This window comes from Neurospora tetraspora (assembly GCF_033439725.1).
Source record: "Neurospora tetraspora strain CBS 560.94 chromosome Unknown B0H65scaffold_6, whole genome shotgun sequence".
Lineage (NCBI taxonomy): Eukaryota > Fungi > Ascomycota > Sordariomycetes > Sordariales > Sordariaceae > Neurospora > Neurospora tetraspora.
In genome coordinates, this window is record NW_026944388.1 from 2,409,179 (window position 1) to 2,429,594 (window position 20,416).

General features: G+C 51.3%; 8 protein-coding genes across 8 annotated transcripts; 4 read left to right on the plus strand and 4 right to left on the minus strand.

The window, feature by feature from the left end:
• Positions 1-144: 144 nt before the first annotated feature.
• B0H65DRAFT_266149 (uncharacterized protein) lies at positions 145-895 on the minus strand. Its single transcript, XM_062822683.1, has one exon. It carries the CDS (start codon positions 765-767, stop codon positions 387-389), a length of 381 nt encoding a protein of 126 aa, XP_062679572.1. The 5' UTR covers positions 768-895; the 3' UTR covers positions 145-386.
• A 3,301-nt stretch (positions 896-4,196) lies between these two features.
• B0H65DRAFT_578450 (uncharacterized protein) lies at positions 4,197-6,577 on the minus strand (the record flags this gene model as incomplete). Its single annotated transcript, XM_062830729.1, has 3 exons — positions 6,001-6,577; positions 5,780-5,874; positions 4,197-5,454 (listed from the first exon to the last, which is right to left on the minus strand). The coding sequence occupies exons 1-3, from the start codon at positions 6,097-6,099 to the stop codon at positions 4,197-4,199; spliced, it is 1,452 nt and encodes a 483-aa protein (XP_062679573.1). The 5' UTR covers positions 6,100-6,577.
• Positions 6,578-7,456: 879 nt separating this feature from the next.
• B0H65DRAFT_431523 (uncharacterized protein) lies at positions 7,457-8,099 on the plus strand (the record flags this gene model as incomplete). The annotated part of the gene is made up of 3 exons (XM_062824948.1): positions 7,457-7,745; positions 7,844-7,925; positions 7,988-8,099. 3 exons carry the CDS (start codon positions 7,457-7,459, stop codon positions 8,097-8,099), a joined length of 483 nt encoding a protein of 160 aa, XP_062679574.1.
• A 1,416-nt stretch (positions 8,100-9,515) lies between these two features.
• On the minus strand, positions 9,516-10,235 carry B0H65DRAFT_444618 (uncharacterized protein; the record flags this gene model as incomplete). The annotated part of the gene is made up of 1 exon (XM_062825691.1): positions 9,516-10,235. One exon carries the CDS (start codon positions 10,233-10,235, stop codon positions 9,516-9,518), a length of 720 nt encoding a protein of 239 aa, XP_062679575.1.
• A 483-nt stretch (positions 10,236-10,718) lies between these two features.
• Positions 10,719-12,975, plus strand: B0H65DRAFT_510733 (uncharacterized protein; the record flags this gene model as incomplete). Its single annotated transcript, XM_062828430.1, is given in 3 exon segments — positions 10,719-10,803; positions 11,636-12,051; positions 12,061-12,975. Coding segments are annotated over 3 exon segments (1,416 nt in total).
• A 1,914-nt stretch (positions 12,976-14,889) lies between these two features.
• Positions 14,890-16,715, plus strand: B0H65DRAFT_590751 (uncharacterized protein; the record flags this gene model as incomplete). Its single annotated transcript, XM_062831077.1, has 1 exon — positions 14,890-16,715. The coding sequence occupies exon 1, from the start codon at positions 15,108-15,110 to the stop codon at positions 16,713-16,715; it is 1,608 nt and encodes a 535-aa protein (XP_062679577.1). The 5' UTR covers positions 14,890-15,107.
• A 372-nt stretch (positions 16,716-17,087) lies between these two features.
• On the minus strand, positions 17,088-20,026 carry B0H65DRAFT_266268 (uncharacterized protein). The gene is made up of 3 exons (XM_062822684.1): positions 19,510-20,026; positions 18,905-19,450; positions 17,088-18,845 (listed from the first exon to the last, which is right to left on the minus strand). The coding sequence occupies exons 1-3, from the start codon at positions 19,762-19,764 to the stop codon at positions 17,106-17,108; spliced, it is 2,541 nt and encodes an 846-aa protein (XP_062679578.1). The 5' UTR covers positions 19,765-20,026; the 3' UTR covers positions 17,088-17,105.
• Positions 20,027-20,058: 32 nt separating this feature from the next.
• On the plus strand, positions 20,059-20,320 carry B0H65DRAFT_431676 (uncharacterized protein; the record flags this gene model as incomplete). The annotated part of the gene is made up of 2 exons (XM_062824960.1): positions 20,059-20,133; positions 20,189-20,320. The coding sequence occupies 2 exons, from the start codon at positions 20,059-20,061 to the stop codon at positions 20,318-20,320; spliced, it is 207 nt and encodes a 68-aa protein (XP_062679579.1).
• Between the last annotated feature and the right edge of the window lie 96 nt (positions 20,321-20,416).

Below are 20,416 nucleotides of genomic sequence, written 5' to 3' on the forward strand. Positions count from 1 at the left end.
TCCCAGAGGGGGCCAGCTGGAGTGCCAGCAGGATACCTCGCCGTAACAATGGGAAACACACAGACAACAAAGACTGTCCACGTACCTCTTGCTCGCGTGCTGAAGCTTACTATCAGCCATACGCCGGAGCTGCGTGCCCCTAGTCGGAAACACAAAGAGTCTTGTGGGTTGGGCAACCAGGACGACGACGGGCTCCGGTCCTCCATGTAATAATATAGTTCTCGCGATTCCCGCAGCACCGCAACTGGCTGAAGGTATAAAGAGGCTGACCACGTCGCGTCGTCGAACGGGACGGGGACTTTCTGACCACAGACTGGCCGTTGGGCCATCACCTATACAACCTTGACAACCCAGCACTGCATGACAGCTCTCGCAGGCAGAAGCCATCAACGCAAGCACCACAGAGGTGCAGGGATAAGACCCGTCAAGGGCCAGTCAAGACCGACCAGGCCGTGGAAAAAGGCGCCATTCGGAGGTATCGAAGATGACGGGCTGCGAGCGGGAGGTGGTGGAGGGGTGGTGGTTGATCCTTTCTGGTGCTTGGGCCTTTGGTGACTGACTATGATTGGCTGCGAAGATGGGAGGACAATGGAGGGGCCTTGGACGATGTGAAGACGCACGGTATCCTCTTGTGGTCTGGTGTGCTTGCTGGCTTCAGCTTCACGGGCTGATAGAGCTGGACCAAAGTCGAGGCCTCGCGATATTGGGCAAACCGCGCCATGTTGAGATTGCATACTGTACGCAGTATCACCTATCAAGCTGTCCATAGCCGAGTCCACAGACGATGAGAGAAGCGCCTAGCCGGCCGGCGAACATGTTGACTGGCTGATGTCGTCGTCCTCGTCGCCGGCCATCATTTGCTGTGCTTCATGCTGTGCCTTTCCACTTCTCCGTACCGTTCAGTGCTTGTACCACGACAGGGCATGCCGCTCGCGTATCGTGAGGGGGATGGCGGATCCCTGATCTGCCTGGATGATGATGGCAAAGGGCAATGATTTCGGTCGGTGCGGTTGACGAAAGGCGATGCGAGCGGTGGGACTGGTTGGAGGTGAGACTGGGACAAGGGACGACCTGGACGAGATGGAAAATCGGGGAGAGTGGAGGCGTCGGCGTGGCACTGACGGGACGAGCGGGGGGCCGGGGGCATTCCCAGAGCCCCAATGGCCCCGCCGTTTCAGTGGAGTTTTGATAGAGGCTACTAGGTGGAGACATCAAGAGACCCGCACTGAACATCACCTAACGTGTAGACCTCTAACATCACCACCAACGGGGAGCGCCCCAAGTTACGGGCTATTGTACTAACCAATTTTGCAGCAATAACGGCCTGTTCTTGATACTGCCAAAACAGGGACACCGGAGGAAGGACCGGCGGCGACATGGTCGGAGCGGATTTGCGGGTGACCAACTTCCCCGTCCGCTTCATCTCCGGCTCCACCTCCCCGACTTGTCTTTCTGTTTTTGAGCTGCAGTTCGCATCCGAGGCATCTGATATTCTATCCACTTGCGTAACCCCAAAGCCGATCATATCTGCACATGATATTGATTGGTTGCCTTGGTCACTCGACCGTCGTTGTCGTCCCGGAAGTTGCGGAACTTCACTTCGGTGACGGGCTGGGTGCCGGTGAAAACTGGAATATCCAAAGGGATGTTCGCCTCCTTCCCGATCAGCCAGGCCAAGAAGCAACTTCGAAACATGACTGTCTGACCGTCTCGTAGGAGAAATGCATGTTTCTCCTGGTGGAGTCAAAGAGGCGAGAATCGACAGTTGATCAAGGTTCATCCATTCAGCTCATCTTCCCGTTGAGAAAAGAACGATCCAATGGAGATATCACGCCGACTTCCCGTCACTCGGTGGGTTTCAGGCAAACAACTTAACAAATGCCCCCGAACTGGAAACGCATTCTAGGCCTCCAGGAACGAAACTGCATTAATTTCCATTCAGGCAGTCAGGCTGACCAAACGAAAGGAAGGCTGCACCGAGGAAAGAGGCAAGAGCGAGGCAGCAACTGCCCCACGATGGCTGGGCTCTTGGCGGGGGAAAGAACTTGAGAGATGAGAGGAGGTACCGACTTGCCGGCATCACTCAACCTCTACCACTTGCCTTTACAAGGAAGTTGACATCGCTTTCCTCTCCTCTTTCGTGCTGTCCCGTTCCCCCTCGTTTTTCCTCGACAACAACACCCCAAATTCCATGGAAATCCTCCAACTCGGTGTCTGGTAGGTCGATACCCGATGGGAAATTCCATGCCTGGTCATAAACGCGGAATCCTCTACAATATTCCAGTACCGCCTGCAAGTTACTCGTCACCTCGAAAGATCACGATATCCTCAAATCTGCAATTTTTGCTGACTCAGGTCCCAGCCTCGCTGACACAAGACATGCCTTTGGTCTCGTCCTCTCGCACCCTCTTCCCACCAACATCGCGAAATACGAACCGCATACAACAACGACCCCATCATCTCTGGTCTGCCTCGAGTCCAGTCACCAACCCCATAAACCGTACCCACGCCCATGCTGATGCCCACACTCACAGCCGATGTCCTGGTCGGGCTAGCATGTCGTCAACAACCCTGTCTCTCTAAATCCCAACTCGTGTTATGCATCACTGCACTGCTTACCCCTTCCCATCCTGCCTTCCTTGCCGTCTTATCGGCATCTTTGCTCTTCCAGGGCTGGAGCCTAGCTTGGCCAATAAAGCTGCCTCCATATCACCCTGCTCAAGGTTTTCTGTCAGACGTCTTCACATTGTGCTTTGTGCAACATCACAGGACAAGGCCAGGTCAAGGTATCGAGCCTATCTTCATGTTGTTACCCAATCCCACCAACAGTGATAACAATGTGGAAGCCGAAGCCGGCCTCTCCACAACCCTTATCCTCCAGTGGGAGTTTAGCAGTTATTGATGATGATCCAAAGTCACTCTTGATACTCCCCCATGCCGCTTGATTGGTTCGTTAATCAAAAAGAAAGAGTTGCTGGTCCTCCCAATGACACCCTCCTTTGTCCTGTCCTGGGGAAGTGTGGGTGTACTTGCGAAACAAAGCGATGATCAGGGTCTTTGAAGGGTCCAACAGAGGGAGGCTGGGTCCCAAATAGGCACATTGACATGCCCACAACATTTTGTGCCATGACTGCTGCCCCGCATCTAATCATACCCAACAACACTTACCCTCCTCATGTATACCTCTGCATCTCTCATATCTACCCATTCTACCCATTAGCCTCACCAAAAGGAGTAAGCCATCCTGTCACCGCAGTACCCTCTAGTGTACATGGAATGCCCTCGTCCGTCGCTACCATTCACTGCTCCAGATTCTCATGTTCCAAAGCCAGGATCAGTCATACGGCGATCTACGTACCCCGAGTACAACGAGCTTGGTGTACAGCAGACGAGACCGTAACATCTCCCCCATCAACCAGAGCTGCTGTGTAACCACAGAGTTTATGTAAGGTGACAAGACACAAGAAGGCCAGGCTTAAGTTGACGACTGTTGCATTGGCACTAATGGGCCTTTGGATGGTTGCAAGTGCGTTTTCCATATCAACACCAAGTAAGCCCATCTGTCTAACTTTACAAACCAACATATACTTACATACACCCGGTTCGGTTTCAGTTCCCTTTCAGTCCTTTGTAGTGAATACTCGAGGCCAGATGGACGCGCATCGTGTCTGATCGCTCAGCCGCATGAGCATGAACGACTAGTCATCGCCTTCCGTGTCACACCGCCGAACGCCCTGATTTCACAGATCGCCACCGGTGGGTCTTCCCGACCGGTCCGACGGTGTGCCCCCTCCGTGGTTTTCGGCTTGCCTTTGGCACCGGAGATAGTTGCTCTTAACACAAGTAGGCCTAATTTGGCAATCAGAGCTGTTAGTGACATGCTCGGGCTGCTAATCTGCCAAGCCCTGCCCCTTATTCTTGCATCCCAACGTTCATGCGTCGATGATTTCAGCGACACATAGTCCCGCACGTACCAGATGTCACACGTTCATCCATCTTGTAAACGGTCAAGGCTTTCGTAGTATGATTTGATGCTTCTTTGTTTTTACCGTTTCTATAAGCTGACTTATTCGTGTTCCTTCCCCGCCCCCGGATGCTGAACCCTTTTACGAGTTCTGAGCAGGCAGCAACCCCTAAAACAAACTGGAATTGCTCCTCCATGGACGCAAGCATAGTGTCATTACTATAAATGTCATTCATAACAACATTCTGAAAGGCACGGAGTCCTTCTCTGGCCCTTGCCACGGGGTGTCTTCTGGAGGAACCCACTCCCGTTCCCGATCCAAGACCTCGACCAAGTGAAAGTCACGGGTGCCGGGGCCCCACCGAACAACCTGGTACAGAAAGTAGTTGACTTCCACAAGGTGAAGGCTCGGTTGCACCTCAAAGAAGTCTTCTGCAAGGGCCACCATCTTTCTGAAATGTTTATCGCGCTTTAAGGCCTCCCACGAGAGACAGAGAGGAGGATAATACTCTGTCAGGTGGATATTGAAATACTTGAGCTTCCCCAGGTGCGACACGGTGTCTTTGAGGGAGGGGATCAGCTCCGTCCAATCGCCCGGCGTATTGAGTTCAAGTCGTTGGAGAGATTTCGTGGTGGCCGGTTGCTTTAGGAGGTAAAGCAGTGTGTACAGACTCTCATGGGGATTAACGCGGTCGGACCAATCGAGTATGAGGTTCTCGAAGCGCGAGTTGTCGAGGAAATGTTCCAGCCTACCTAGCGAGACCTGGCGAGCGTAGTCAAGAAAGTTGTTTTCGAGAACCCACTTATGCCATCTGCGGGACTCTCGGGGACGGGCTGGCGATATGGTCAATGATCGCAGTCGTGGGGCGATGACCGGAGTGAGATTCGGGAGGCGGACGATACCAGGGCCTTCTTCATGGTTTATGGGGGGTATTTCGATGTGTAAACGTTCAAGGTATTGAAGATCGGTGAGCTTCTCCAGGTAGAGTGGGTTTTGGCGATTTCCATCCGGATCGGGGATATCGAGGATGAACCGGCTCATCGAGTGGTGGTCGACCGTTACTTCTCGGAGCTTGAGACGTGGTATATCTGTCCTTTCGACGCCGTTCACTGGCCGGCCCTCTCCTTTTCTTTGCTGGCGTACAAATTTCTCGCAAATGGCAGGAAGAAGAGCATGCGGACAAGGGTCTGACGAATTACAGCATTGATTCCAATCATCAACGTTCCAGATTCGATTTTGCGCCCAGGTGGCCACGCGCAACGCCTCTATGTTGGGCGAGTTAATCAGAACGGTGGCGATGGCTTTCGCGTAGTCGTCCCATTCCCTCACTATGTCCCGCAAGCTGAGCTCCTTGAGCCCCTTAAATTTACAGAGCACAGAAGGTACCACGTCCTTATAGTGATGGTTGGTACGGCAATGGATGTCGAGAACGGTGAGACGGTGAGCATGCTCGGCTAGGGTTAAGAGGAGAGGGGGGAATAAATCCATCCTGAGAATAGCGATCAGTCAGCCTTTCCCACAATGAAGGTTGTTCACACCACCTTCGGAAGTCAGTTCCACGGTTATACTTACGAACAGCTCACCAGCCCAGCTCGAAAACTCTGGATATAACTGTTTTCCTTGTCTTTTCTCTCCCCCCACAGCTCCCATAACCGGTAGGGACTCCCTCGCTCTGTCCGTGGGAAATGAACGGGTTTTATGGATTCCATAATGTAATTCGTGTGGGGGTGAAAAGAAGATGGCGAACGTGTCTCAGAAACGGCGCAATATCTTGTGATGGTTCGAGAAAATTCATCAAACGCCACGTGTCGTACCAGAGGTTGAGGACACGGAAGAGAGCGCGCTCAAAGGCGGCGGCGAAGGTCCGGCTGGTGAGGCGAAGAGATTTGAGAAGGTGGCGGTCTCCAATCTGAAGGGACGGGAGTTAGAAAACGAGTTCGAACCGCGAAGGGAGAAAAAAAAAGAGGGGGAAAGGATGAGGAGGGGACAGGTAAAAGCGATGAATGCAGTGAAGAGAGAAGATAAGACGGCTTACCACATCACCGAGGCAGAGCAAGAGATCACGATTGTTGACAAATTTCTTCATGGAGCGGCAGTCCGGGGACCAAGCACTTCCTCCTGGTATGGAAGCCATTACGAAGAATCGGCGTGTCCCGCTCTACCAAGGCGTTTGAGCTCGCTCGGTTCACCTTATCGAAACCTGAGAAGACTGTGTGAGGAGATATAAGGGCGTGCTTTGCCCGCAGAAGAGTTGGGATAGAAGGACAGACTCCACTTCACACCAACGAGTACATTCAACAGTCCCTCGAGATGAGGCGAGTTGAGTGATGTTGGTATTAAACAAGTACAAGCTCGTAAACTCCTTCTCAGAGGTCGTCTTCCAGGTTGTTAGAAAGCAACAAACAGGAGGAAGCTCTTGAGGTTGCCTCATTCAAATGAGCTCAGAGCACAGTTCCGAATCACGCAGCGCGACAACTCGGCGAAGGTGAGAATTTGTCCAGCGCGTATGATACCTCAGCGCAAATTCAGTTCGAGTTCTGGTCGAGTTCTGGTCGCGATGCGCTACGCTATTCGGAGCCCTGGCTCAGAGCAGAGGGTGTTTTGTGTCGCGATGTTGAAACTTGAAGAAAGTTTGGGGAAGGTCGCGACGTCGCTCTGTTATTAGTTAGCGGGCTGTTAGCGGGTACATAGCCTGCTATCACTTATACCCAGCTTCCCACTGACACACGGGCACATCTTTGTCATAAAGAGCCATTCTGCCTCATTTACTACTTGAAAGTACTGAAAGTACTTCATTGATATCAATGATGTTTTTATTTGCTCTGAAGCGCATTATTCCGAGGTTCACAGTCTAAATCCACTGCAGAGCAGAGGTGTTTCCTGTTAGGGCTCATTGTTACTGAAAGCCATTCGACATCCCCACATTTACCCGCCGTGTCACAGCGTGCCGCCGCCGCTTCGGTTCCGGCAACGCAGGAACACCCGCAAAGGGCAAACTTCGGTCCAGTAACAGCCTAACGTACTCTCTCACTCCCACCACACAAGATTGTTAAGGGACCATCTGTCTAGTCAAGCCAGACCATCGTTAGCATCCAAATCATCCCGTCGTTCCGAGTTCCAAGCGCAAGGAACTATGGAAAGAGGGGTTGCTCCCTGAAACACCACCACCTCCTCAGCCCGTTCAGCCTCAATTGCAGTGTCCACCTGTATATACCCCGAATTTCACTTCTCAAATCTCAACCACCTCACGACTTCCTCACTTTATTCCTCATTCATCACCACCTCAACTGAAAACCATTCATTCCACTGCACAATCCCTCAAAATGGCACGAAAACCCACCACCACCACCGTCACCTCTCCCACCTCCCCAACCTCAACCTCTACCTCCACATTCACCACCACCCCCTCCCGCCTCACCCTCTTCTGGCTCCTAATCTCCCTCCCCCTCGTAATCTGGGACACCCTCTACGTCCTGCTTCGTCCGCACACCATGCCCGGCGGCGCTCTGCACTACCCGCTCTGGGCGCCCTACGAGCTGTACGGACGCGTGGATTACGTGTACGGGTGGAAGGCGTGGAACGAGCGGAACGGGTTCACGGCCGCGCAGGGGATGATGAATGCGCTGGAGACGGGCATGTATTTGGTTTATGCTTGGGGGGTTTTGGGATTGGGATGTGGAAATGGAAATGGAAAGGGGGCAGAGGGGAGAAGGGGGGCAATGGTGTTGTTGGTGGGGTTTGCGGCGGCGGTGATGACGTTGAGTAAGACTGTGCTTTATTGTGAGTCTTTTTTTCCTTTCTTGAGTCTTGTGGATGGATGTGAAGTGTGATGGTGGAGTGAGGAAGTTGTTGTTGACGAAGAGTGATGTGACATACAGGGCTGAATGAGTATTACTCTGGGTTTGACAATATTGGTCATAACTCTACGTTTGATCTTGTCTTGTTGTGGATTATTCCCAAGTAGGTGTTTCTTACTACCTACCTCTGTTGTTGATGGACTTAAGACTGATTCCCGTCATTAGCGGCGCTTGGCTCGTCTTCCCATCTATTATGATCTATACGCTGGGTTCGGAGATCATTGATGGTTTGGCTGGTCCCTCGACTGAGGTAGATCGTTCTATCAAGGTCGAGTGAACTGTTTGTGGCCACGAGCTGTGATCGTGCAGGTTTCCACTGGATCACTGGATAAAGCTTTCATGTGGGCGGTGACAAAAATTTCCCCGGTCTTGTCAGTTCATCGCGCAATGAGCAGCCACAAGACGGTAGATTGTGTGATGGGGAGGGGGCGAGTCTTGTAAAACGATATCCGTCGTTGTTGTAACACTTCTTCGAAGCTTCTCTGCTATGGAAGGTGCTTGTTGCCAGCGAAGTACATTCTCTACATCACTGGCTGATACACCACTATCAGAAGCAGGGTGTCAGGCACGCCTGCCGCGAATATCGATGTGCACTGCACAGGGTCTGCGCAGGGAAGCTACGATGGCTACACTCCATTCCTGTATATAATTCAGTCCGCCGAGCCAGAGTGGATTCCCTGGACAGTAATCTCCCATCATCATCGTCTTCTCATCTTGTTCAGCAGTCGTTTCCCAAAGACAAGGCCATATCAGCACTCCAGCCACCATACAGCACTCCATTCCAGCAGCCAATTTCCCATCACTCAAAGATCCAAGATGTGTTGGAGAGTGCCGGCAGTACACGTCAGGTACATGCTCTGCAATTGCATAAACGAGATAAGATATTCTGAGAACAAGCAACGATGTGGACCACCGTCTGCGGATTCAACTTGCATGTGCGAGACGGAAATCGCCATCCATGCTCCAGATCAATCCGAGAAGGAGCCGATAAAAATCGAAAAAGCAATCTGTAAAAACCACTACAACAAGTCAGATGAGCAGCACAAATACTATTACAATACGATTTGGGAGGGCTGGAGGATCATAGACGACTAGCCCCGTCAGGCCTCACGCCCAGATCTAGTACTGATCCAGGGACACTCTCTGTCTGCGAGCATCACCATCCCAGGCCCCCAGGAGTCTGTTGGAACGAGTCGGATCACCATCAGCCAGCTGCCTGTCAGTTCTTCAGCCTTCGAACGGCTCTTTGACCAGGGGATATATCTGGTGACGCTGGAACATCACCGCGGAGGGATGATGAGGGCAACGGTCAGAGGATAACGAGATAGTGATGTATGGAGGACACTCATTTGTGGGCGAATTGGAGGAGAACCGGCATGGCTGTGATTGGAGGCCAAAGCAGGATACTGATATTGTGAATTAAGCAAGGAGTGGACCTGAGCGAGGGATACATGGGAATTTCTTTAGCTGGAGGACGAAAGGTTTGAGGGACAGGATGTTAAGGCATGTCAACTTGAGAGCTGGATTCTCAGTATACACTCATTTGTCTCGTGCGCACATTGTTGTTTGCCTGTTAAGTTTGTTATCTCAATGCCTGGCTTCTGTTAACAGAGCGCTCTCTCGACGTCAATCCACTCAACCCTCATCAATACTCAAGACATTAACTCTGTGCATTTATGTTGTGATTGAAGCATTAGGAGATGTTAGATTGAGTTCTATTGCCTCTAACATGCACAGCTGCGTTTGCTTTCCTTCTTTGCCTCCATTCATGGCCTGTCTGGAGTCTAGCTCTACTAACACCGTGATCAAATACACTAACAGACCAGCTTGGGCAGCGTCGCATATCCCCTCCTGACTCTTCCACCACCAACCTCATGTTCTCCTCTTCTCTCTCATCAATGACGCAAATTCCCAAACTCATCCAGTTCCATAACGCCTCCCCACACTCTGAATTGTATCCTTCTTCTACCATCGTAACCACCTCATCTGGCGGTTGCTTCAAGTAATCGAATGATTCCAGCACCCGCTCAACAATTTCCTCCACGCCTAGCTCCAGGTCCGGCACTTCTCCAACACGCTGAGCAAGGTCGGCGGCGAGAACTCGTCGAAACACAAGCGAGTTCATGGCCAACCCAACCGTCGCACCCAGTTGTCGGTAAAAGAAGAAGCATTTGGAGATACATAGGTATCGCCAAAGTCCGCCAAGTCCGTGTCGTTGGATAAGGTTCCGGACGGTAGCACCGGAATAAGCGGAGATTCGGTACTCGGTGCCGGGCGCCGGCATGTGTGCGGCAGCTCCCGTCTGCATGTCATTCGGCACGGCATCGGATACCTTATTTCCCTTTTGGTAAGTGTCCGACTGCTCTGACTTTTTACGTGTCGTTTTGCTATAGTGAGGGAGGTTGATGCACATTTCCTGGTGGATGATAAGTCCAGTTCCTACCAAGGACACTAATTTGTGTGTACCGAGATTTTGGTTTGCATGTTTCGCATGATATCTCAATATCCACCCAGCTACCGTCCGTCGGCTGTGTAAAGGATTTTGAGCAGTTGGCGTGTGATACAACGTAACGCTGGTATACTGTTAGCGCTGGGGGTCTGGACTAACAGCTTGGTATACCGTTTCCACCTGATATTGTTAGTAACTTACACACATCCTTAGCGCCAAAATCATGTACTTAATTTTTTATGTAGCTATGGACTGAATGGATCGCGTTTGTGAATAGGAGACGGCGGTTGTACAATGGGACAGCGATCCTGCTTGAGCACTATTCGTATGAAGTGTTGAGAGATGTTGCAGCAAGGAGCAAGGCTTCTTCTTTCCCTCATCGGGATGTTGAGTACCTTAGTATGCGATTATTCTTGGGCAGTATGTTGATCCGGCATTCGGGTTTGAATGAGGCTGTGTTGGCTGCTTCTGGGTCGCAGGTTACTTCTAGTGATGTTTGGAATGGCGCAAGCCAGTTTGAAGAACCACAAGTGTGAGTTGTCCGTCAACCGATGTGGTGGTTAGTTAGTTCGTACCGACGGGGTGGGTTCGTGACAGTTACCTTAACTTCGCCCATGGCGATGAGCCGCTGGGAGATATGTATGGAGAAAGTCTTCCGAGACTTAGATAGCTCAAAAAGCGATTGTGTCCTTATGGGAGGTTTGGTCAATGGTACTCGCTAGTTGACGAAAGTGTCTCTACCTGCGGGTTTGATTGAGTCGCAGGACCTGGCTGTTGGGGATGATGATAGGGTAGATTTTGGGGGTGGGTGGTCAGCCTATCGTAAGGGTCAGTCCAATAGTTACGAGTGTATCGATGCTCTGGTTGGGAGATGGTATGCTAGCTGTACCCTGATGAGTGATGGCGGTCCAAACGTGTGTAGATGTATCTATTGTATTTCTTCTTTCCGTGTCCCAGAATTCGTATTTTCTGATAATTTTCTGTAGATGTTGAAGGCTGCTTAGTACACCACTGTACACATACATGACAGCCACTAGCGCCGTGAGGATATCATTTCAACCGCAAGGCTCTTTCCTGGTTCCTCGTCGAGGACATCACGATTGGTTTAGAAGAACTTTCAGCTCAGCTGCTATGCACTGCGCCACTTACAGACATTGGTGCCCAAGCAGATGAGGCCTCAAAGTAATTACATTTGCTGTCCTTCTCGCCCTCTCGCTTTCTCGCTTTTTCTCCTTCTCTCCTTCTGTCCCTTTCTCTCCTCGTTTCTACTTCTTGTCGTTGTTACTCTGTCTTTCTGTTGTCCCCAATATTCCGGGACCCAAAACCTCGCCCAACCCTTCCCGCACGTTTGCACATCACCATAGCCAACGAACTACGAACAGTTGCAATCGCCTCTGGATCGAGTCCGACACCTCGAGGCCCAATGGCGCCGACGCTCTACTACACGAGAGATACCCCAGCCTTCACCGGTTTCCATCCTGAACCTGCTGGACGAGGAACAAAGGGAATCATCTGGACCTGCCTCAGCACTATTCTGCTTTCATCCTGGAGCTCATGGCACGGCGACGCCTATAATCCGAACAGTTCTCTCAGGACAGCGGCCCGAGAATCATACGCCGAAAAGTTTATGATGGCATTTCTCTTCCCTGAGATAGGAGCAGTTCTCAGCTTCGATAACCTCTTTGATGCCCTCCAACTCCGGAAAACAATAAGACAAGTGGGCGGACCCGACTTCACCAACTTCAGCTTATCCCAAGCCTTTCTTTTCTCTACGAGGAGCGTATATCAGAAGCTGCAGAGCTCGGAAGAGACGCAGCGCGTAGGACCAAAAGAGCTTGTAGAGCTCGTGAGAAGCGGACGCTTGTCTTCCTCGGACCTGCCAACAGACGATGAAATAGCTGATAAGTCCAAGCGTGACTGGACACTCAAGTCACTCTCTATAATTCAGACGCTGTGGTTCATCGTCAGCATCATTGCCCGGCTGTCCCGAGGGTACCCTGTTTCTCTATATGAGGATATCACTGTGGTAAATGCCTGTTGTGGAGTTATTGAATTTGCTTGCTGGTTCCATTGCCCTCAGGATATCCGTCTGCCTTTTATTATCAAGCCAAATATTCCCGGGGCGTCAAACAGTCTATATGCGACTAAAAGTAGAGAACCTGAACAAGAATTGACAGCGGACCGGGAGGCATTACTAGTTTCTGCGGATGCGACAAGAAATGAAGCATCCTCTGAACCTCATGTATCTGTAACTGAGGACATGAGAGCGGACAGGTGGAGTAAGGAATTGCCGATCAGCAAAAGGCCATCCCTTATCCATAAGAAGGCAAAGCGTCGAGCTTCATTTGCAACTCAAGCCGTCGAATTCTGGGAATCATCACCAAATTCATTCGCAATCGCCTTAGTAGTCTTCTCTGTTTTATTTTCCGGCATTCACATAGCTGCGTGGAACTGCAGTTTCCCATCCGTTGCGGAGGCGTGGGTTTGGCGAGGCGGCTCACTTGCGCTCACAGTGTTGGGTGTTTGCCCTTCCTTTATTGGGGTGGATGGCTATACGGTAATGCACTGGCTTTCAATCATCAGTCTTGTGTTATATCCCTTAGTCCGCCTCACAATGCTGGTTGTAGCCCTTATGTCTTTCCGGAAGGCACCCGCGCGTCTGTATGAGAGTCCGTCGTGGACACAATACTGGCCGCATATCTGATCGGTTGAGGGAGACACAGCCAGAGGTACTCGAGCCATATGGAGTGACGGCCCTCAAAATGACGGTTCATGGGACAATGACCACTAGATTGGGAAAGGACAACGGAACTTGGAGTTTAAGAACGAGAAGGAGGGAGTAGGTGACGAGTGGGAGACGCAATTTTGACGGAGGTGAAACGGCGACGACAGAAAATGGGCTTGATTATGAAGTGGTAACGGGATGAGAGAAATGAAACCAGGGCAGCCGAGAAATACTGGGAGGGAGTGCCGGTAAAAGGGAAGCTGAGTGAATGGACGGGACATGGACTTCCCACCGGCGTCCCTTCCCTTGCCGTCGGCGTGAGGGATGGTTGCTTCATAACCCTGAATGCACTTGCTCATGGTTTGGGCGTATATCATGTTGAGAGCAGGTGCTTTTGGATTGGTGTTCAAGCGCCGTGTGGAAAGAGGTTGGGTTCATATCTTACATTCGTTTCGTCTGAACATGGTTTCGAACTTTGTTGTGGTATTGTGGTGGTGTAGGTGATGCCATTATTCAACATCTTGGCGTGGCATTTGTTTACCGTGTTGTTGTGTTAAGGGTTGATCATCGAAGTAGTCCGAGGGAGAGAGGAGTTAATAAAGAACTTGTTGTGGTGGTAATTACTTCCGATGAGGGGGAAGGCGAGATGTTCGAACAGGCTGATGCGAAACATTGGATAGAAGATATACAGGTATATATACTGGTCAAAGCTGTCGATAGCATGAAAAGGTGGTGGAAGTGACGATTGGGGTGAGGAAATAAGGAATTCAAGACGCAAGGAAGTTGTGAAAGAAGGTAGTTGTGAAGTGAGCAAGGCAGGAAGGGTGTTCTCGATCACAGCCACCAAAGTCACCCGTTATCGAACTATCACCAACCCTCCATAACACCCACTCTCCATATTAGCTTCCCATTTCATTCACATTTTTCCACATCTGCTGAACAACCCTATCGAGCGCACGACCAACAACAAAAACAAACCTCCCACGTACCTGCCCATCACATACCTAACCCCATCGCACAGCATGGCCGCAAGTATCCCTCCATAATATCTGCCTTCCCAAGAAAGACCCCCGAAGTCTCAATCCCGCTATTATGGTAGCAAACCTGCATCTGCTCCATCCCACCACTCTAGAAATCCCGGGATCCTTTTCATTTCGTGAGCCTAGACAAACTAATCATGCATATTCATGCCATCAAAACAAGAGCTGAAAGCGAGAGCTGAAAGCGAATCTCGCATTTATGAAACAAAAACCAACGCGGAAAGACAAACAGCGAGGCTGCTTGCGATTGAGGCAACCAAGGTTTTGCGGTTCTGGGTTTTAGGTTTTGGGTAACAGGGAAGGATCGGAGGTAGGTGGTTATCGACGACTCACTTTCTGTCTGTTTTCCTCTTTCCCCCCCGCAGCTTCTGTTTTGGCCTCTTTCCACTTCTTCCTTCCTTTCTTCAAGCCCCGCCCGAGCAATTGATCCTTCCGCGGTTGTCAACATCAATACTTTGTGCCTTCCCGTTCCGAACTGTGTAAGTGGATATCTCCTCGCTCTCCTCGCTCTCCTCGCGTTCCTCACAGAACCGCGGGAAGGCGCAGAACACCCGGAGTTTTAAGTTCTATTCCCCTGCGTCGCTCCTTGCGTCGTTCCTTCTGAGTTCGTCCCCTCCACACTAACCGTACAAAGACACTTCCTTGCAACTCCAACATTTGTGGAGTGATGATGTCTAGAACACTGCAGGCACAGCTGGAAGGAATGTCTGTCGGAATTAACTGCATGAGTTGTTGTATGAACACCTGCATGGATGAGATTGCCAAGGGGCGATAGGCAAACAACCCCGTCTGGATGCCTTGCGGCCGAACGGCCCTACGCCACCAACGTGCGTGCTGGGGGTTTCGAAGTTTTGCTTGATACTACCCCATCCCCTGTTTGACCTTGTACTTGAGAGTAAACAAGTCTATCCGGGAACTCAAAAGGATGATTGATCCCGGGGACTTGGTAGAGTTATGTCCGTCCTTTCTTGGCTTCACGGATAACTCGACTCATCCATCCATCCATCTGTTCCATCAAAGCCAGCCCTGGTCAAACCAACACCAACTTGACCTCTCTGGTATTTCTGGAGAATGGCACCCATTCACAGACCCCCAGCCGAGTTTCAGACACTCACCGGATTCCGACTCGACTCCGACACAGCCGGCCGAGGCACCCTGGGTATTATTTACACCTGCTGGACCGCCATCCTCCTCGCCTCATGGACCTCCTTTCACAACAAGTGCCGCAAGCCGGGCGATCGTTCCCGAAAAACCAAATGGCTCTACAGGTTTAACCGGGTCCTCTACACCTTCTTGCTGCCCGAGGTGGCGGCGGTATGGAGCGTCAGGGATCTATTAGAGGCCACTAGGCTCTGCGGTCGCTTCATGGTTTACCAAAGGCAACTTCCCGGATGGCATCACTTCACCATGAAGCAGGCCTTTGTCTGCATCATGGACGGCGTCTACATGAAACTGCCCGATTCCGATGTGCTGGAAAAGGCCGGCCACGAAGACCTCCTGTGGCTCGCGTATACCCGGCAGCTGGAGTACTCGGAGTATCCTTCGGGAAACGACATTGACGACAAGTCCAAGTCCGATTCAACCATGAAATTCATCTCGATTGTTCAGACCCTGTTCTTTGTGGTCCACATTATCGCCCGGCTTGTGCTTCACTACCCGGTGACTTTGTTGGAGGACATGGCTGCAGCACATGTGTTTTGCGGCATCATTGCCTTCTGCTTTTGGTTCTGTTGCCCTCACAACATCGAGCAGCCTTTCATCATCAAGCCTGATCCCAGCAAGAAAGTCATCCCTGTGGAAGACCCCAAACTGTCTGGGAAGGCCGGAGCCCAGTCGACAGTCGAGGAGATCACAGCACAGGAGGAACCTGTTGGCTGGTTTCAATCAATGAAAGACCTCGTAACATCAACCTTTGCGGCGAAAGAAGATACAACCACGTCAGTGGAGGAGGACCAAGCTTCAGCAAACAAGCCACAGAAGATCGAGCTATATTTCACTTATAAGGACCTCGCAGAGTACAAAAAGAACATCAAAGGCTTCAGGAGGAGTCAAATCGCCCCTCTTTATATGTTGGTGTTGGTCTCGACGGGCGCCTTTTGGGAAGTGTATAACAAAACCAAGAAAAACGAGGAGAAGGTGGTGGGCGAGGGAATCAAAGACGAAAAGTTGCCAGCAACTGAGAAGTCGCCATTATCCGAACACTTGAAAGAAGTTCAAGTTTCGTCAGAAGTGTCAGAAGTTATCGACGAGGGCACCGGAAGGAAAATTACATTCGCGGCGGGCGAAGGGTTCGGAGAGTCACTTTACGTCAAAGGTTACCAACAGAAACAGAAAAACCGACCGAATCTGGAGAGGTGGGCAATGGCCTTCACCTTCATGGTCTTCTTGATCATTCATCTCTGCGCTTGGAAATGTCCGTTTCCCACCAGAGGAGAACGGTGGACTTGGAGAATCTGTGCAGTCACGATGGCCATCAGTGGCCTTGGCCTCACGAAGAAATTCTACAAACCAAAGGATGACCGCAAAAGGATGATCTCATGGCTGCTCCCCCGCACATGCATAGCTGTGTATGTCTTGAGCCGCCTAGCAATGCTGGGCGTTGCGCTTTCGTCCTTCCGAAGTGTACCAGCGGGTATTTACGAGGTTCCAGGATGGACGGAGTTCTGGCCGCATGTGTAGGAAACTGGGGAGACACAGCAAACCCGATTGCCTTTCTGGCGGATTGAGACTTCTCAGAACTTCGCTTAGAAGTCAGGACATCTTGACGCTGTGGTCTGGCATAAGGGGCTCTTCGCAGATTGTTTTCGAGCAGGTTAATGTTGAGAAGGGGATATTGGTATTTTCGCATGTGTATTATTCGATATTGATTGCAAAAAGGAAAACCAAAGAACAAACGAAACCAAGTGCTGGGTATCAAGATCAACTCCATAAAACCTGGAAAATGTGGACAGGAAGAAGAAAAGATTGGATGAGCCATGGAATAGACTTTCCGCTAAAAAATGAATTGCCACGCAGTGTACAAAGGAAACGTTGACTAAAGACGATGAAACGAGCCTTACCCGTGAGGGGTCACACTGGAACCTTCACCTCCAAGTCCCTCAGCCCACCCACATCTGCATACTGTGCCCATGGATCGTTACTCGTCTCATGTGTAGACAAGCACTTGGCCTCATTGTCGTCCCTTCCAGAAATATCAAGGGAGGTTGTTGACTGAGTTTTCCGGATTCTCAGAGGATCAGGTTGGCACTCGCTCGGTCTCCGTCGACTGCTTCTGCGAGGGAGCGGAGGTGCCATATCATTGCTTCCTAGTGGCATACCGCGCACCAGTTCATCTCCAGTCATTAGGGTTTTTGGTGATGTTGGTGAGCTGCAGAAGCTCGGCGCTGTCGAAGACGCAGAAACAGCCGTCTCCCTGCTTGTCGTACTAGATCCGGTAGTGTTATTGGATGATGTGGATGCGGTCGATGGTGAGCGGAGCGTAATACCTTGCGTCCTGATACCCTGTTCTGGGATTCGGGTATCGGATGCCTTCGTGACGTCGGCAAAGGACTGAGGCGGCACGTTGTCTAGCGTTGGCTCGCTATTGCTGGGGTGGACATCGTTGGTCCCATTCCCATACCCTTGGATTACGATTTCGTGGTACGAAGCACGCCTGCTCCGACTGGGTGAAGTGGACTCTTGCTCTACTGGTCGGGTCCCAGTGAAGGCCTTGAAAGAATGACTGATACTCCTGGTGAGACTGTGAACTCGAGTTGGAACAATGGGCGGGGACGTTGGTCTGGGGTCTGCTGCGATCCCACTAGGCGTCCTAGCATGTATCAATGCGAAGTGGTCGATATCCGGCCTGATTTTTCTGTCTTCGCCGTAGGCAAACACCGCCGGAAATGATGACAGAATGAGGGGCGTGGGAAGTGAGAAGTTTGGCAGCGACTTGGAAAACGCATGACCCTCTTGTCTTGTTCCCCTTGGGAATCGAATGCTGAAGCTTGACTCATAGTCGTCCCCATCCCAAGGCGGTAAATTTTCGGTACTAACGGCCATGTTGTAGTAAGCATTTCCAACATCCTGGCGCTCCAAAGGGGCCTGTGTGCAGGCTCGTAATACTTGATAGATAGCATATACGAGTATCCATCGAACCTTCCGCGCGTCAACTTGCGAAATTTTCTCTTGTCTATCGATCTTGAGATGCGAGAACACGCAATCTTCTTCATATCTTTGATATGCAATGACAAGTGGATTCCTGGATATGGCGGCCTTGGTTCTGTTAGATGCTTTCGCCAGTGCTGCATGTGCAACCACCCGTTGGTCTGGCTTCAGTTTGTCGGGTTTATGGAGCCAGGAGGTTCTTCGAGATGCGCTGGTGGTAGGTAATTCCGGCAGTAAAGGCAGAGGATGAGGAAGCGGAGAGTACTTATTCCGTGCGTCAAAGCCATGAACACACTGCAGAGTACACAGTCCCCCTTGAGCAGAGGCTGGTATGCTTTCTGACGGGGTATATGTGTTGTCTACCAAGAGTTCGTATAAAGCTTCGATGTCATCTCGCATCGTTCGATATATCGCGGGAGGATATATCAAGTACCGCTGGTCGATTGACGTTGGTGGGTAGTATCCGATCTTGGTGGCGAAATAAGCATGGAGGAAGGTTCGGAAACGCTCAAGATGGGACCGTCCGCCGACCGTCAGTCCTAGATGAGCCTGGGATAGATCCTCCTCCAGAAAGGTTTGCAACATCAATGTAGCTTGTCCAAGTCTCTCATCCATTTCAGCTTTTGCTTGACGGAGCAGCCTTCGAGTTGCGGAAGTGATAACCTAAACGACTAGTTAGCTTATGGCCAAAGGAAGTCGAAATGCATAGAAGGGTCGCTTACCTGATATTCGGGGACACTGTATAGCTCTTCGAACATTCCGGTACAGTGAGTGAATGCCTCGATGTAGAGCCTGCGATGTTGACAGTACTCTGCAAAGTGAAGCACACCTAAGGTGTGTGCTGGTTGGTTGCACATTTCCAGATAACCTTCTTCGTCGGCGTAACTCAACAGGTCGTCCGCATTGTTTACCCCGAGGCATCGGAGCTCAGTCATGGTGTGTAAAAGACGGATAAGGGTTGCTCCAAGATGTTCCCCTACCATGGATCTCCGGAAAATCCAGGCAAAGAAATTGCGAGTATCCAGGTAATGACGAATGGCCTCTTCTTCGGTTGCCGTAGGCGGAGCAGGAATGTAGAGCTCGATCTGGGTGGCTTCGGTGTCTAAAGTTTCTGGGACATCCCGTCTGATACATCTTGCGATAAGGGGCTGGCATTGCGTTGCAAGCAGGGTGTTGAACGGCACTTTGAACGAAGGGCCCCGACTCGACTGGCCACGGCCATAGAGATATATCAAGCAATTGCCCTTGCGATGCCATAGCTCCGGGTCCTGCTTATAAGTTAGCCTTGGTATCTCCTGTTGACTTGACATTCCCCGCTAAGACGTACTCTTTTCCCTAAGCAGTCCCAAGGTTGGGAGGTCCTAGAGGCGCCGTCCCACCGCTTCAGATTCGGAATTCTTGCTCGTCGTCTGTCGTTGAAACTGCCAAACCTAATACTCTTCCCGATCTGCGGCTGGGAGCGAGTCTGGTGAAATCGTCCTCCATCTGACCAGGATCTTGGTATACCACATTGTGCCATGGCAAACCCGTGAGTGTCGCTCTCAGTTGGCGTGAACACCGGAGTCGAAGATCTGGCTGACATGAAGGTTGCTTTTCCCTCTCATAAAGGCAGAGAGTTGTCGCGGGAGGCCAGGGAGTCCGCCTCCTTAAGTCATAGCGGGGAGACCCAGGTAACCCCAGCCGTCAAGACCAGAGACAATGCACGTCTGCCGAAGCACCAAAGTGCATGTTGTGTTCCACGGCCTCGACCTTGGTTGATGGCCTCAGAGGGGATGCACGACAACCTAACCCGAGGGCTTGGCTCGACGTCAATAGGTTTTACGTACGGCTTGTGTGGCTGACTTGGGCTCAGTGGCCGATCACCTTTGCGATTAGCATGACGGGCTGCTGGCAAAGGAGGGCAAATGTGAAGCCTCTCCCGGCTGTGAAACGGCTCGAAAAGGCAGTCGACGTATGCACTCTTTCCCGTCCAGACGAACCAGAGACCCTGGACTTTACATGTTCAGCTCTCCTCTTGGGTGCCCATGCGGCTGACCAACAACCAAACGGACTACCTATCTCTGGCCCGTCCCAGGACCACTCGGCCTTTCTGGAACCGCATCCAGACTCAGGGCCCAGAGCTGAGGATTGGGTGGTAGAGGGGGGGCTGATACTGATATGTACTGAGAAAGATGACAAGCGATGTGGTGCCAATAGAGACCAGGTCGGGGGTCGGCGTGGGGAGGTCCACGGAA

Excerpts from the sequence above, each read along its gene's own strand:
- B0H65DRAFT_266268 (XM_062822684.1), bottom strand. The coding sequence starts at position 19,764 with ATGTCAGCCAGATCTTCGACTCCGGTGTTCACGCCAACTGAGAGCGAC. Across the intron at positions 19,451-19,509 it reads GGGACTGCTTAGGGAAAAGA|GACCCGGAGCTATGGCATCG; the intron begins GTACGTCTTAGC and ends ACTTATAAGCAG. Across the intron at positions 18,846-18,904 it reads ACAGTGTCCCCGAATATCAG|GTTATCACTTCCGCAACTCG; the intron begins GTAAGCGACCCT and ends CTAGTCGTTTAG.
- B0H65DRAFT_266149 (XM_062822683.1), bottom strand. The coding sequence starts at position 767 with ATGGACAGCTTGATAGGTGATACTGCGTACAGTATGCAATCTCAACAT.